General features: G+C 33.0%; 1 protein-coding gene across 1 annotated transcript in view; it reads left to right on the top strand.

The window, feature by feature from the left end:
* Positions 1-13,964, top strand: part of SCN2A (sodium channel, voltage gated, type II alpha subunit) — an 81,647-nt gene that overhangs the window by 42,496 nt on the left and 25,187 nt on the right. Inside the window, exons 16-17 of the mRNA XM_004674587.1 lie at positions 718-1,074; positions 5,631-6,110. Of these exons, the coding sequence (XP_004674644.1) occupies positions 718-1,074; positions 5,631-6,110 (837 nt within the window). The remainder of the gene's footprint in view (positions 1-717; positions 1,075-5,630; positions 6,111-13,964) is intronic.

Genomic DNA, 13,964 nt, shown 5'->3' with positions numbered 1-13,964 from the left:
ATATAATATATAAAATTTATGTTTTGCTAATTTTTGCTAACTTTGGAAAGTATTCCATAGTTAATAAATTTATGGATCTTATAAAATCAGGAAACAAACTATCACTTGACATATTTATTAAAGTTTAATACATTTTATTGTGCCATCACTTCAAACTTCCTGTCATTTATTTTCAATAAAAGGTATATACAGTTACTAAACACAGGTTTCTATTGATAACTTATTTTATGGTGATTGGATTCAAGACTTTATTAGGAAGTCTGTTTAGAATTTAAATGTTAATTCTGTTTGTACACTTCAGCATGACATTTCAGGCACACTGAAAAAATATGTCCACTTTGAACTTTTGAATAATGAGACTCTTAATTCTCTGAAATAGTATCTGCTAATTAATCTTATATCTTTCAGTTCCACACAGAAAAGCAAAAACTATATTGTGTGTTTATGTAGGATTATTGAAATTTTTGAAACATTTTATTATTAATATTCCAGTTAGACTGTATAAGATACAGCTATTTTATTTACAATATGAGGATTTTCAAAATAAAAAGTACCCCATGGTATCAAATAACTGATATATTTCTAGATAATAGTCTGACACACAAATATTATATATCACTACAATTTAGACAATAATGTTGTAGATTCCCTCTATAAATAAATTAATAAAATTTTCAGAAGACAGAGCAGTAACAGCCTTCTTACTTTTATTTCTAGCTCCGAGTTTTCAAGTTGGCAAAATCTTGGCCAACGCTGAATATGCTGATAAAGATCATCGGCAATTCTGTGGGGGCTTTGGGTAACCTCACCTTGGTGTTGGCCATCATTGTCTTCATTTTTGCCGTGGTTGGCATGCAGCTGTTTGGGAAGAGCTACAAAGAATGTGTCTGCAAGATCTCCAGTGACTGTGAACTCCCGCGCTGGCACATGCACGACTTCTTCCACTCCTTCCTGATTGTGTTCCGTGTGCTGTGTGGAGAGTGGATAGAGACCATGTGGGACTGCATGGAGGTCGCTGGGCAAACCATGTGCCTTACTGTCTTCATGATGGTCATGGTGATTGGAAACCTAGTGGTCAGTACAAAAATACATTCTGCCTTTTTACCAAAAAATTATGTAACTAAAAGAAAGTATATTCAACTGAGGAATGGTTTATGGTTTTGGTTTTGTTCAAATAATTATCAATTATTCATGATTGCTGGAGGCACATAAAGTTTGGACTATTGAAGCTTTGGCTCTTTTTAAGCATGTTTTCTTGATTTTTGCATTTTTTCAAGTTTTATTGAGATATAATTAACCTATATAGCTCTAAGACTACCTTTTGAGTGAATGTTGTTTTTCATCACTTATTACCTCTTCTATAAGGAGGTCCTGTATGGCTTTCATTGCTCAGTTCCTATAGTGAAGCATAGAAGTGTTACTAATAATATTCATTCATTTTATGTATAAGCATTGATAACTATATCATTTCTCAATATTTCAAGCTTGGATTTCCTACTAAGTGGATTTAAAAAATTAGCAACCATCTAAGCTCATTAAAAACACATGGGCTATTTTTTGGGTGCCTAGTAACTATGGTATGCACAGTAATAATTATGATCATTTCTTTTTCTGCTTGAAGTAACATTGCACTATAATGTTATTATATAATGATTTTCAGGTGTACATCATCATTAAATAAGCATCTTATATACCATTTTAATTGAGATATGAGTTAACTTGTTAGGAAGAAAGACTTTCTCTTTGAGAAAGAAAATCTCAAAGTAAGGAACATTGTGCCAGGGTTAAAGGAAGAAAGAAAATACACTTGTGAGAGGAATTAGACTCATTAACTTTAAATTAAAAAAAATAGCTCTAGTGAGTCACTTCATTTTTTTCCCAATCCAGTGGACTAGAATGAGGATAATAATAACCAGTACCTTTAAGTATTTAATTTATAGACAGACATGTCTTTTCATATGAAATAACGTCTCATGCCCCAAAGGAAGAAATGGGGGGGGGGAAGGCAAAATAGTACCATTTAATCCTATTTATTTTTATATTTCAGACTTGTCAGTTTAGATAATTCTGTCCTATTATAAAGCAGTAAAAAAACTTATAAAGCTGCAAAAAACATAAATATTAGGTGTACAATCCAGAAATATGAACAGTGGTTTGATTGATTATCTGCATTGATTATCTGCAGTCTGTGGGTTAGATATTAGGGAACAGCTATGCTGCCTGGTCCTAGACAGTCTATCAGAGGTTGCTGTGATCATGTTGGCAGGGCCCCCAGTTATCTTGGTGGGGTAGAAGATGAGCTCAGGAAGGTTCACACTCATGGCTATCACTGGAGGCACGAGTTGCTAGCTATTGGCACAAGTCTCAGTTCCTCACATAGAACTCACCATGTTTTGGTGAGTGTCTTTATGACATTAGCTGGCTTCTCCCTGAGCAGGGAGATGAGAAAACAGAAAACGAGCCTTCCCCTTTTTTTTCTTTTTAACTTTTCCAGTTTTTGTTTTTAAGATTTATGTATGCATACAAGAACGAGGGTACAGGCCAGAGGTACAGAGATGGGGGTGAGAGGGTTCACTAGAGACAGATGAGAGGAGCAGCGGGCAGATCAGGCGAAGTCTGCCATGCCATGTGGGTCACCTCCCTGGCCAGGGATTTAACTTATGCCACAGTGGCTGCAGATAGCTTCATGGTGCTGTGTTTTAACCTGCTGAGCCACCAGGGCTCAGGGAGGGTCCAAAAGCCCATTTTTGTTACTCTAATCTTGAAGTCACATGGTATTCAATTCTTTAAAAGCTAGTCACATATAAGAATAAAGAATTAGGCCTTAGCTTTCAAAGGGAGTAGTACCAAATACTTTGGAGATGCATTTTAAAGCCACCACCATCCCTAATACAACTTACTTTCAGAAAAGTACAAAATTGTATAGAACAGAAAGAGGCTGTCATCACATTATGTAGAACAGAATCAAAGAAAAGTTCATAGGTTTATATTACAAAATTGATCTTGTATGTGATACACGTTGGAAGAGAGAAGAAAAGGCAGAGAACAGAATCCTTTCATGATGAAAGGAATGAGCATGTCACACAGACACAGGGACTTCATAGTGGGAGTAGTAAAACTCAGTTTGGGACCAAACGATGTATGTTTAATTTATGAAAAGGCTGAATATATATAGCAAAACTGGATTTTTTTCTGTGTAAGCAGTTTAAAGCTACAGATATCTTTTGATCCAAATGTAGCAGCAACATGCAGACTACAGTTAAAGAGCAAAAAACTCAATATATTACATATCACATTAGTTTATTGAAATAAAGCATAACTCTAACAGGACTCAAACTGAAAAAAAAATTCAGGAAGTATTTATACTAAGTATAATTTGGATTGCTCTATCTGCACAAGAACATCTCATGTGTAAAATAATCATATCTACTGGCATAAACTTAAATGTACTTTGAAGAAAAGGATTAAACTCTCCTTTCTTTTTTTGACTATCAATTCAAAAAGTAAAACTCTTCCTTTCGAGATATCCTGAAGTAGCTAAGGTGGTAATATTATGTTACATTTACCACTCTTATGGAAATGTGTTCATATCACATTAGCATAAATAAGCCATAATGAACTTGATGTGCTGCTTCCTGCAATTTTTCCTTCTATTCTCATCAGAGGGGAAAAGTCCCCCAAGAAAGGCTAGCATAACCATCTTTCGACACACATGAACATCCTTATGGTGTGAGTATCCTTAACATACCTGCACCAACGGCAGGATAGAGAAGAAACCACAGACTGCTCTTATTCGGGTAAGAGTTTTTAAGAGCCATTCTTGGTTTCCTGACACTATGGCTAGAGATCCTTTTATAGATTCAAGGTAGGTGCAGCAGAAAAAGAATATAACTTTTTGATGAGTACTGCTGCTAGATGTAATGGATCCATTCTTCCCCTCTTTAATTAAACGTGAGGCATTAGCACACAGGAAAAAGTAGCTTGGTGTTCTCACAAATTAGGAATCAGGATGAAGTATATGTGTGTGTGTCCCTGAATGAGTTTATTGAACTGTATTCTTTTAATTCAGTTTTTGAACTCAAGTTTTATTAAAGGTAAATTAAATTTTATTATGAGTAAAAATAAAGATTTAACATTTAGTTTGTCCATCCATTTATTTTCCATTTGGAGGATAAATTAAAAGTGACAATAAAATATCACTTTCAATAAATTCCAGAAGTAATGAAGGTTTTAATACCAATACCATATAACAATTGAGAGATGTGTCCAAATAGATTCACATAAATTATGCAATCTTTTTTGAATTTGCCTGTTTTTACCGTCTTACCACTGTTGGTTAGATTAATTTGTATTTGTAGCTGGTTAGACAAAGGATCTCAACCTAATCAGACCATTAGAAATACAGACATGTAACAGGAATGCATGTTCTTGTCATTAAAATGCTACTTAAAATCTTTCCTAGGTTTTTATTTTTGTACTATTTACTTTTTTATCGTTGGCCTTCTAGATCCCATATCCTTATTCTGTTCTATATATTTGAATAAGGAAGTCCTTGTCACATTCCTGAAATCCTAAAAAATTCTGTGACTTAATCTTCTGCACATGACAGTGCTGAATTCCCTAGCAAACTACCTTTTTTTGCGTGTACACATTTGGCTTATAGGCATTCATCTTTTCACTTACTTACACCTGTCAGAAGCCCATGTTATTAACTAATTAGTGGTCTTACTGATGGTAATACTTGACTCCACAAACTTTAGCTCAATATGAACATCATTATTACTGCATAATAACCACTTCTTTCTACTTCCAACCATTGTATATATCTAGTGACATGATTTTATTAATCCAAAACTGGGACTTTGATCTAAGAATACATATTTTTTTCTAATTTGGCAGTTTATCTTGGTGCAAAAGTTGACACAGGTACATAAAAATCAAATTGTGGGCTCTCCCTGGTGGTGCAATGGGCTAAAGAAATCCAGCACTGCAAGCAAGCTGCAGTTGCTTCAGTGTGAGTTCGATTCACATGGTGGGCGGACCTCTTCTGTCTCACCTGCTGCTCCCTTCAGCAATGTACTTCATCCATCTTCCTGTTCTGATCCCCTCTCTGGCTCTGGTGAATCCTCTTACCGCCGCTCCTGCACCTCTGGCCTTGTATAAATAAATAAATGTTTAAAAAAATCAAATGCCATTTAAATATATTGGAATCCTTTTGGTTTAGAGAAATAAGGTTGTAGAAAATAGGAAACATGGACAGACTACATAGCATCCCAAATAGAACTTCTCTTTTTCATTGTATGGTTATCTAGATAACTTAGTTATAGTTATTTACATAACTAAATTTTGTCTTTTGGAAGTAATTCTAATATAGAGGTTTCAGTATTTTGTGATGGTTTAAAAAAATCATTTTGAAAAAAAATTAAGTTTCACATGTTGACTGAGGGAAAAAATTAATATCATATTGCCAAGAATTTTATTTTATTCACCCCTCTGTAGTTTACTATGAAGTTAAAGAAAGATATATTAGGAAAAAATGAGGAATATGAACAATTTTAGAAAATTTATAGTCAAGAGCAATTGAAACAGCAGAATGTTTTGTTTTGTTTTTTTTTTTTTTTGTATTTTAGGTTCTGAACCTCTTCCTGGCCTTGCTCTTAAGTTCATTCAGTTCTGACAATCTTGCTGCCACTGATGATGATAATGAAATGAACAATCTCCAGATTGCTGTGGGAAGGATGCAGAAAGGAATTGATTATGTTAAAAGAAAATTACGTGAATTTATTCAGAAAGCCTTTGTTAGAAAGCAGAAAGCTTTAGATGAAATTAAACCTCTTGAAGATCTAAATAACAAAAAAGACAGCTGTATTTCCAACCATACCACCATTGAAATTGGCAAAGATCTCAATTATCTCAAAGATGGAAATGGGACTACCAGTGGCATAGGCAGCAGTGTGGAAAAATATGTTGTGGATGAAAGTGATTACATGTCATTTATAAACAATCCCAGCCTCACTGTGACTGTACCAATTGCTGTTGGAGAATCTGACTTTGAAAATTTAAATACTGAAGAATTTAGCAGCGAATCAGATATGGAAGAAAGCAAAGAGGTAGGAGCTTTTAAGAAGGTATTTTGGTTTATTCATTTTTTATTGCTTTAAAACTATCAGGCTATTTTAAGGTTGACTGTTTCCTTTATATGGAAAATAGGAAATATCCTTGGATATACATTTTCTGTGGTAAAATTGGTGATAGATGAACTGATGAAAGATAAGAATATAGCTAGGTGAGAGAGGCTGACTCAGTTTTTCAAATCTTCTCTTTTGAATTTTAATAATATTAAGATAGTGATTAATCCTTGTATTTAAAAATAATTTTAGATTTGTCAAAATGCTTAAGTTTTTACAGAAATACCTGGTAACAGAGTTGTCCCAATTTTCATCTTGCTGCAGTCTTGGCTTTTATGAAATACCTCATAAAATGTGATCTTATTTAGTTTGTGCAAGCATTTTATTCAGGGCAAATCTGATTGGATTTTTGGCTTGATATTTATATGTAGTTTTTGCATTTCCTGAAGTATTTTTTTTAAGAAGAGAAAGCAATGATGAATTATGCTAAATATACTTCTAACCCTACTGAGCCCAGTTCATGCTATCAAACAAAAAGTTTTAATGCATTATAGAATGTAAAATTCTGAATTCACCAGCTACAGTAAATGCTTTTGTAGTTTAAAGTATTCTTTGATTTATGAGTATGAATGAATATATAGGTTAATAAGTACAAAGTTGGGGGATCTAAGAATTCAACCCTTTATTACTTCACTATAAAGACAGGATTCCTAGCAATTAAACCTGGTTTAAAAAAATAAAAACAACAATCAAAAACAAAGGTTCATCCTTTTTTGCCATGTAAATTGATGGGCAGGGAAAATAATGGCCTATATCATTGTCTCATTCTAAGGAAAGCGAATAATTTGGGGGTGTTTAAGGCATTCACTTAAACTGTTCAACTAAGACATAGTAATATGGGATCAGATAACAAAATTATGAGCAAAAATACTTTTCTAAGATAGAAATCTTAGGTATTTCAGTCAATATTTCTATACTTCATATTATTGAAGAATATGCTATTTTTCATTTTTTTTAATTTTTGCTAGGAAGTATTGTCTAGGTAGAAGCAGATATCAAACATGAAATTCAGAGAAAGTTTCAATATAGGTATTTGAATTAATGTGTAATCATCAAGACCGGAGAGACTAGAGTTAGTAATTTCACAAAATTACTAATGAGATTCAATGGGAAAATTATAAAACTTTATAACCTGGGGTAAAGAATTGCTGCAATTAGTAGAACTCAAATGTATACTAATATGATCATTGTTTTAAAATTGAACAATATCTTAAGGATCTGCTTAATGAAATTTTAGATGAGCATAGTTGGGTTGGATGAGTTTCTGGTATTGTTTAGTACTAAAACCTGAACTCAACCTTTAGCGAACTGAATTGAGTCACTAAATTTTAATTGATATGTATTTAAAAGCCTCATTATTTTGACATTAAGCCTAGTAGTGAGGGAAGTCTATTTTTATGTATGTTTAGTTTTGTGGTATCTCATTAATTATTGAATAATGAAAAATTAGTGTTGAACATTGAAGTCATCAGTCAGTATAAACTTTTGGTTAAGTTTGATTGTCCTTTGAGATATGATTAATTTGACATCCAGTTGTGTTATCTTGTTAATTAAAAAAAACTTTAAATCCCCAAACTTATCCAGCAAAAGCATGTGTTTTACCTTACTTCAGACTGCTATGTTTGACATAAAAGGAGTGTCTAGGAAGATGGAGCTTATAATAGGAAAATCCAAACATATTTTCCAGTTTTTCTTGTTATCATTAAGCTTTTCCATTTATTTTCTGTCTAAATGCTCCAAAATAATCTACATGAAGTCCATGTTTGTAAATTGGAGACAGAAAATTAACCTGTCAGTTGGAAGAGGACTAAGTACTTAATTGTTTTAATGATAAAGTTGTTCTAATGCTTTACCACCATAGTGATTGCCTTGATATTATAATTCATTATTTGGAGATATTTTCAATAATATCTTCATACGGGCCCAAATGTAAAGTCACAAACTAATAAGAGATTAGGACAATCATCTAAGAAGGATATACATACACAGGTTTTAATCTTTTGGTAACTCTACACTAAGTAAAAGAGAATTGAAATAATTATCCAAAAATTTCAAATACTTCAACCTAAAATTCCTGTTTAGTATTCTGTCTCTTGGTTATTTTTTTCTTTTCTTAACTAGTGGGATAAAATTGTACTGTTAAATATTGCATGTAGAGTAGTTAAGAAGTAGTATAAAGCATATTGATATTCTTTTCTACATGATTTTCAAAATAATGGAGGAAATGAGGTATATATTAAAAATATTGAAATGTCTAAATGTATTCTTTTTCATAGGACAGGCTAACTGAGTGGACCCAAAGGCTTTTTAGTTATTTGAACTAAATTTTCATCTATATCTTTGTCAAATGCTTTAATTTTTTCATAGCTTCCTATAGATCTTCTAGAGTATATCATTTTAAATTCAAGTGATAATCTTGTTTGTATGTTAACTCTGCTAATTGGCTATATTCAATGTAATACCTTTCATACTTTGAATGATTGATTATTCTTTTAGAAGTTTAGTAACATTGAAGCCATACTTGAATGACTAGTTTTCAAAGTGAAAATTGACTAGTGCAACATGGTGACCTTCATTACTTACCATTCTTACTTCTCACAGGGGTAAAATCAAGCTGGAGCCTTCAAGAATGCAGCTCTGGTGTTTTTAAACCAGCCAGAGACTCGTGCCATCACTTTTACCCAGGTTACCCAAGCAAGTGTGCATATATAAATATAATCAGTTTCTAAATGAATTTTGACTGGCCTGCATGTTACTCAGTTACATTCGTTGCCCATCCATTGGCAGTAAAGAAAACATGCACAGTTGCTCTTACGCTGAGTTATATAAAGCATGGTCAGACAAGTCTGGCAGCCCTAACCAAAAATAATAATAATAATAATTTAGCTGCTAATTTTCTTGTGTAGATTTTAATAGATATTACATTTAATGAAAATTGAAAGTGCATGCCTTTACAGATGACTTAACTTCCATTTAACATTAGAGTTTTGAATGTGCTAAGAGATAAGGGGAGAAATCTAGAAGTTTTTTTAAAATCTTACAGAACTTTATCCTATCCTCTCCACCTTTGTTAATAGAGCTGCAGAAGTCCACTTTGTTGGTAATTTTTTGTCCAGCAACATATTAACTTTTTCTGAAGGGTGATCAGCAAATTAAAGTAATCCCTTATTCTTGTGAAAACTTCCTAAAGGATATTTTAATGTGATAAAAATGTAAATGAACTGGAATTGTTTATGTTTTGGCTGCTGGTCATGTGTGGATACAATTTTTATCTGCTTCAGTTTAGGGAAAAATAATATTTCTGTATTTAGCAATTAACCAAACATATTTTGCATTTAGAATAGGATTGCATTAGAGATTTTATTGATGCTTACTCCTTAAAACACCTAAGACTGAAAGAAAAGGAAATAAATGTCTTGTGTACACCAAAAATAACAAAACAGACAGATTGATGCTATGCTCAATCCAAAACTAGATCTGTAATCCCCTTCTTCATCTCTCCTTTGTGTTTGTCATGCCTCTATTTCATTAGACTCTACTGTGAAGCGTGACTCTGAACAATATTATTTAACTGTGTCTTATAGTAAAAATTCCCATATAGGAAAAGAATCATTGTGATCTCTGCTCCCTTGATGTCTTTACAAGAAGGAATTCCTTTCATTGTTATGTGACTGTGACAATAGATATAAAACCATTTTGGGGGCAGTTGTAGGTAGCCCATTCATTTTCTGCTGTAAAAATCATAGTTTTGTGCTCCAGTACTTCCTCAATTCAACTTCTTTTTAAGAAATAATGATTAAATACTTTGTCACTTAAATATAATTGCCTTCCTTCGTGCTATTTAAACTAAAACTATCCCAATAGTTTTTGGCTGTTTGGAAGCAACACTGATCATGCTATTCCAGGAGAGTTCTTTTATTCTTTCGAAACAAATCTTTAGCCAGTGGCACTCTACATCACAAAAATTAGTGTCAAATGGATAGGAGGAATGAACTCAGAAAAAAACGGGACCCAAGAAGTATACACAGATACACATGCACACAGACAAAGGAAGGTGGTTTCTTCCGTCATGATTCAATATTCGAAAAGCTTGGAATTTAACTCCTTAAGATAATGGTTATCATTCCCTGTTCCTTGGAAAAAGTTAATTTCTTTATTTTTCAATGCCCCACTTTCCAAGTTCACTTGTGCAGAGGTTTATGAGAAAAGTGATATCAAAATAATTATTTACTAGTGTACTGATTAGATGTAACTGAAATGTAGTAGAACAAAAACTAAGCAGGAACTGGTTTAAATGGAATCTCTTTATTCTTAACGTTAATATTTTTAAGTTTCCAAGTTCTCTAATATATTGCTGCTCGTCCCTTAGGACACACTGTCTACTCTGTAAAAGAATATATTTTATTACAGTACAAGGAGGGGAGTAGGGAGAAGAAATACGTAGGGAAGATTTGGGTAGGTGATGGTGAAATAAGTTAAACAGGAAAAGATCTATGATTTTATCCTAGAAAATGTGGCGTTCTTAAGGGAATTGTAATTTAGGGAGAAAACAGCTTTAAATAGCCTTTATGTAAGAACAAAATGAACTAAACATGCATGTTTTCGGGCACTGTCTACTGAGGGATATGCCACTATGATATGTCTTTTGCCATCACAAGAAAGATATTTAAACTTCTGTAATGTATGGCTTAGAAAATTTTATAATGTACTGATTACAAAATTCATTCTAAATAATGTAGTATAATAATAATGATGCTTTTGATTTTACTATTGTCCTTATAAAGAATGTGAGGCCAAGAATTCCTTTAAGGTGTTAATATCACTTTGGCCTTAGACCTATCCTAAAGAACAAAGATCCATCACTTTCATTGTCTCAATGTTAAAATGTTGCTTGAAAACATTTAAATTAATAATTAAGATCCATGTTGAACAAAGGATTGTCATTCTTGCAGAACAAAGCAATTATATATGAAATAATTGATTTGATGTTTACTTGAATTATCTCTTTAAAATACCAATTTATTTTATTAAATCAGATTAGAAAATATGTCTCTTTTCTCAAATTATATACAATCTTAATTGATTACTTCTTAAAAAATGTGTTTGCCACAAAATGAAGAACAAGTGTTCTGTGAACAAGTCTATGAAAACTGTAATAGGAAGTGGTTTCCCTTTTTCTGTTGTGATTAATTATTTTTAAAAGTACTTTTACCCTCTGAAAGATTATTAGTTCGACATGGTGTTTCATAGTAATTTGTCAGTGATGAAGTAGAAGTTAGAAATACGGGATTTACAAGTACTAAAAGAATATTGTTTGTCTTGATATTTTATTAAGTCTATAAGCACAATATGATTCTGCCCTGCCTACCTCCTATGACTGCAATTATTTAATAAATAGAAGAATTTATCAGCTGTTTAATAGGAAGAATGCTACCATATGAGGTTTTTATTTTAAAAAGTTCAACTTTTCCACCTGATAGTAAATGGTTACTGATGCTGTTCATAGTAAATAATAATTGGCTATTCCTGGTTGATATCACTGCCCTGATATTGAAGAGCATTCAAATTTTGTTAGTTTAAGTAGACATTTACTACAACAAATTTTAGTCTGTCCTCTTGTCTCTGATAAGTGAACACAGGGAAATAAAAGGGAATCCAAATGTCTAAATTTTACCAAAGGAAAATATGGAAAATACCAAGTGTAAAACCTGAAATTATTGATGTCTCTCTTTTTATCAATTCATGTTGTGGCCTCTGATTTAAATGGCAGTTTGCAGTGAGTGACATTTACATTGGAATGTTTAGAAGCAACCTTTATTTGAAAACTCTTCTTTAAGTATCTGAATTCTAGTAGTTCCACATAATAATGTGTATTTGACAGTTTTAACTGGTAAATTGGCTCTGCAGTAAGAAGTGATTACAACTATGGCCATTTCTAAAGATTAAGAGCCTTATACTCTTTCTTGACTCATTTACGTTGAGGGGCTTTTTATGCATTTTAGCTGTTTTAGTTAAGATTTTTTATAATATTACTATATTAACGTCATATGACTTTAAGAAAATCACTGAACTGATTTTATCAAGAAAAGTTTTATAAATCACAATATTTGGATTACTATCTGAAGTAAACTTTTGTTCATGAACTATTTCAATGTACATTTAGTTCTGCTCCACATTAATACTTCCAGGAATATGATGATGATTTTAATTAGAACTAAGTTGATGTAATGAAACATGGGAATCAACAATATGGCAAGCACTACCTTGAACCAACAATATTTATCTACATGTATCACATCTATAAACATCTTAAATTAACAAAGGTTGAGTTTATTTATTTTTTTTTAAGATTTATTTATTTATGCATATAGACTGGGGTACAGGTCAGAGGTGCAGGGGCGGTGAGAGGCTTCACCAGAGACAGAGTGGGGAGCAGAACAGGCAGATCGACAAAGTACACTGCTGAGGGGAGCAGTGGGCGGGTCAGGAGAGGTCTGCCACGCCATGTGGTCACCTCCGGGGCAGGTGGGAATCGAACTCATGCGGAGGTGGCTTTAGCTTCTCAGTGTTGTGCTTTAACCCGCTGCACCACCAGGGAGGGCCTGAGTTTACTTTTAATCTATAAAATAATTCTCTAGGGAATCCAGGAAAAATGGGAAACAGAAGAGCTAGAGTCCAGCAATGACTGGCTATGACTTTCAGCAAGATGATTCAAACCACATTTCCTTCTCGAAATAAACATTATGCTGATTATGCTGAGGGTTAATGTGCAGCCAAGTAAAACAATGTGCTTAACAGGTAGATCCCGTGCTATTCCATATCAGCAAGCAGAATGAGATGGCTTCTCTGTACAAGTTCACATTCCTAAGGATAGAGTCCACATGTAGCTCATGTGTTTACAGTGGAAAGAAGGAAAGATAGTCCAGATGAGTTAATATTCATTTTTCTGACTCTAGACTTAAATTGCAGTTACTTTGTAGACTCACTCTAGGTCTGAATAATTTGGAGCCTGGAATTGAGACAACACTCCTAATCTGAATTTGTTTGTTATTACTTATACAATTTAGAATTCATGCTACTTTACTCTTAAATGAGATATTATTTGTATTCTCTTGAATGAGAAAGTAAGTATTAATAGAAAGTGTGAGACGTCGTTTGTGGTGGAATAAGTCTGTGCATTGGTCATTTACTCAAAAAATATCTGTGAAACTCAAATATTGCTGCCAGGTATTAGGGTTACTAAAATGCCAAAGTGAAACACAGCTTATAAAGAGGAAAAATACTTTCATGTTACACTTATGAAAAAATAATAACCTGACCTTTAAATACATAAATAAATATCTAGCTTCAATTAAGAGACATGACATCGATTAACTCTATCAATACTGAAACACTAAATGAAGAGAGTGATATTTGATGCTATAAAGATCATCTTTTGAACATTTGGAACTAGATTCCCTTGTTGTGCTATCTAATGGGCTGTCAAGGGCTTGCTTGCATTCTCTTAGGAGAAATTCATTCATTCATTCATTTTATCTTTAAATAACATTGATACCTGCAACTTTTCTACATGTCTGCTCTGATACAGGCATTTCCCAGTGCTAGCCTGAACCTTTTAACAACCACCCCCCCCCCCAGATTTTCCCGCAGTTTGTATTTGCAGTTTGATCCTTTCTTCCCAACAGGAATATGTTCCATTTCTTATAGAAATGGGCTGTCTGTAGTTAGATATGACTAAGCTTTAGTTTTTTTTGTTTGCAAGTGTATTTCAACATC

Source organism: Condylura cristata, unplaced genomic scaffold, assembly GCF_000260355.1.
Source record: "Condylura cristata isolate star-nosed mole 26May11 unplaced genomic scaffold, ConCri1.0 scaffold00002, whole genome shotgun sequence".
Lineage (NCBI taxonomy): Eukaryota > Metazoa > Chordata > Mammalia > Eulipotyphla > Talpidae > Condylura > Condylura cristata.
Note: the sequence above shows the minus strand (reverse complement) of the source record. Positions and strands in the feature narration are given on the sequence as shown.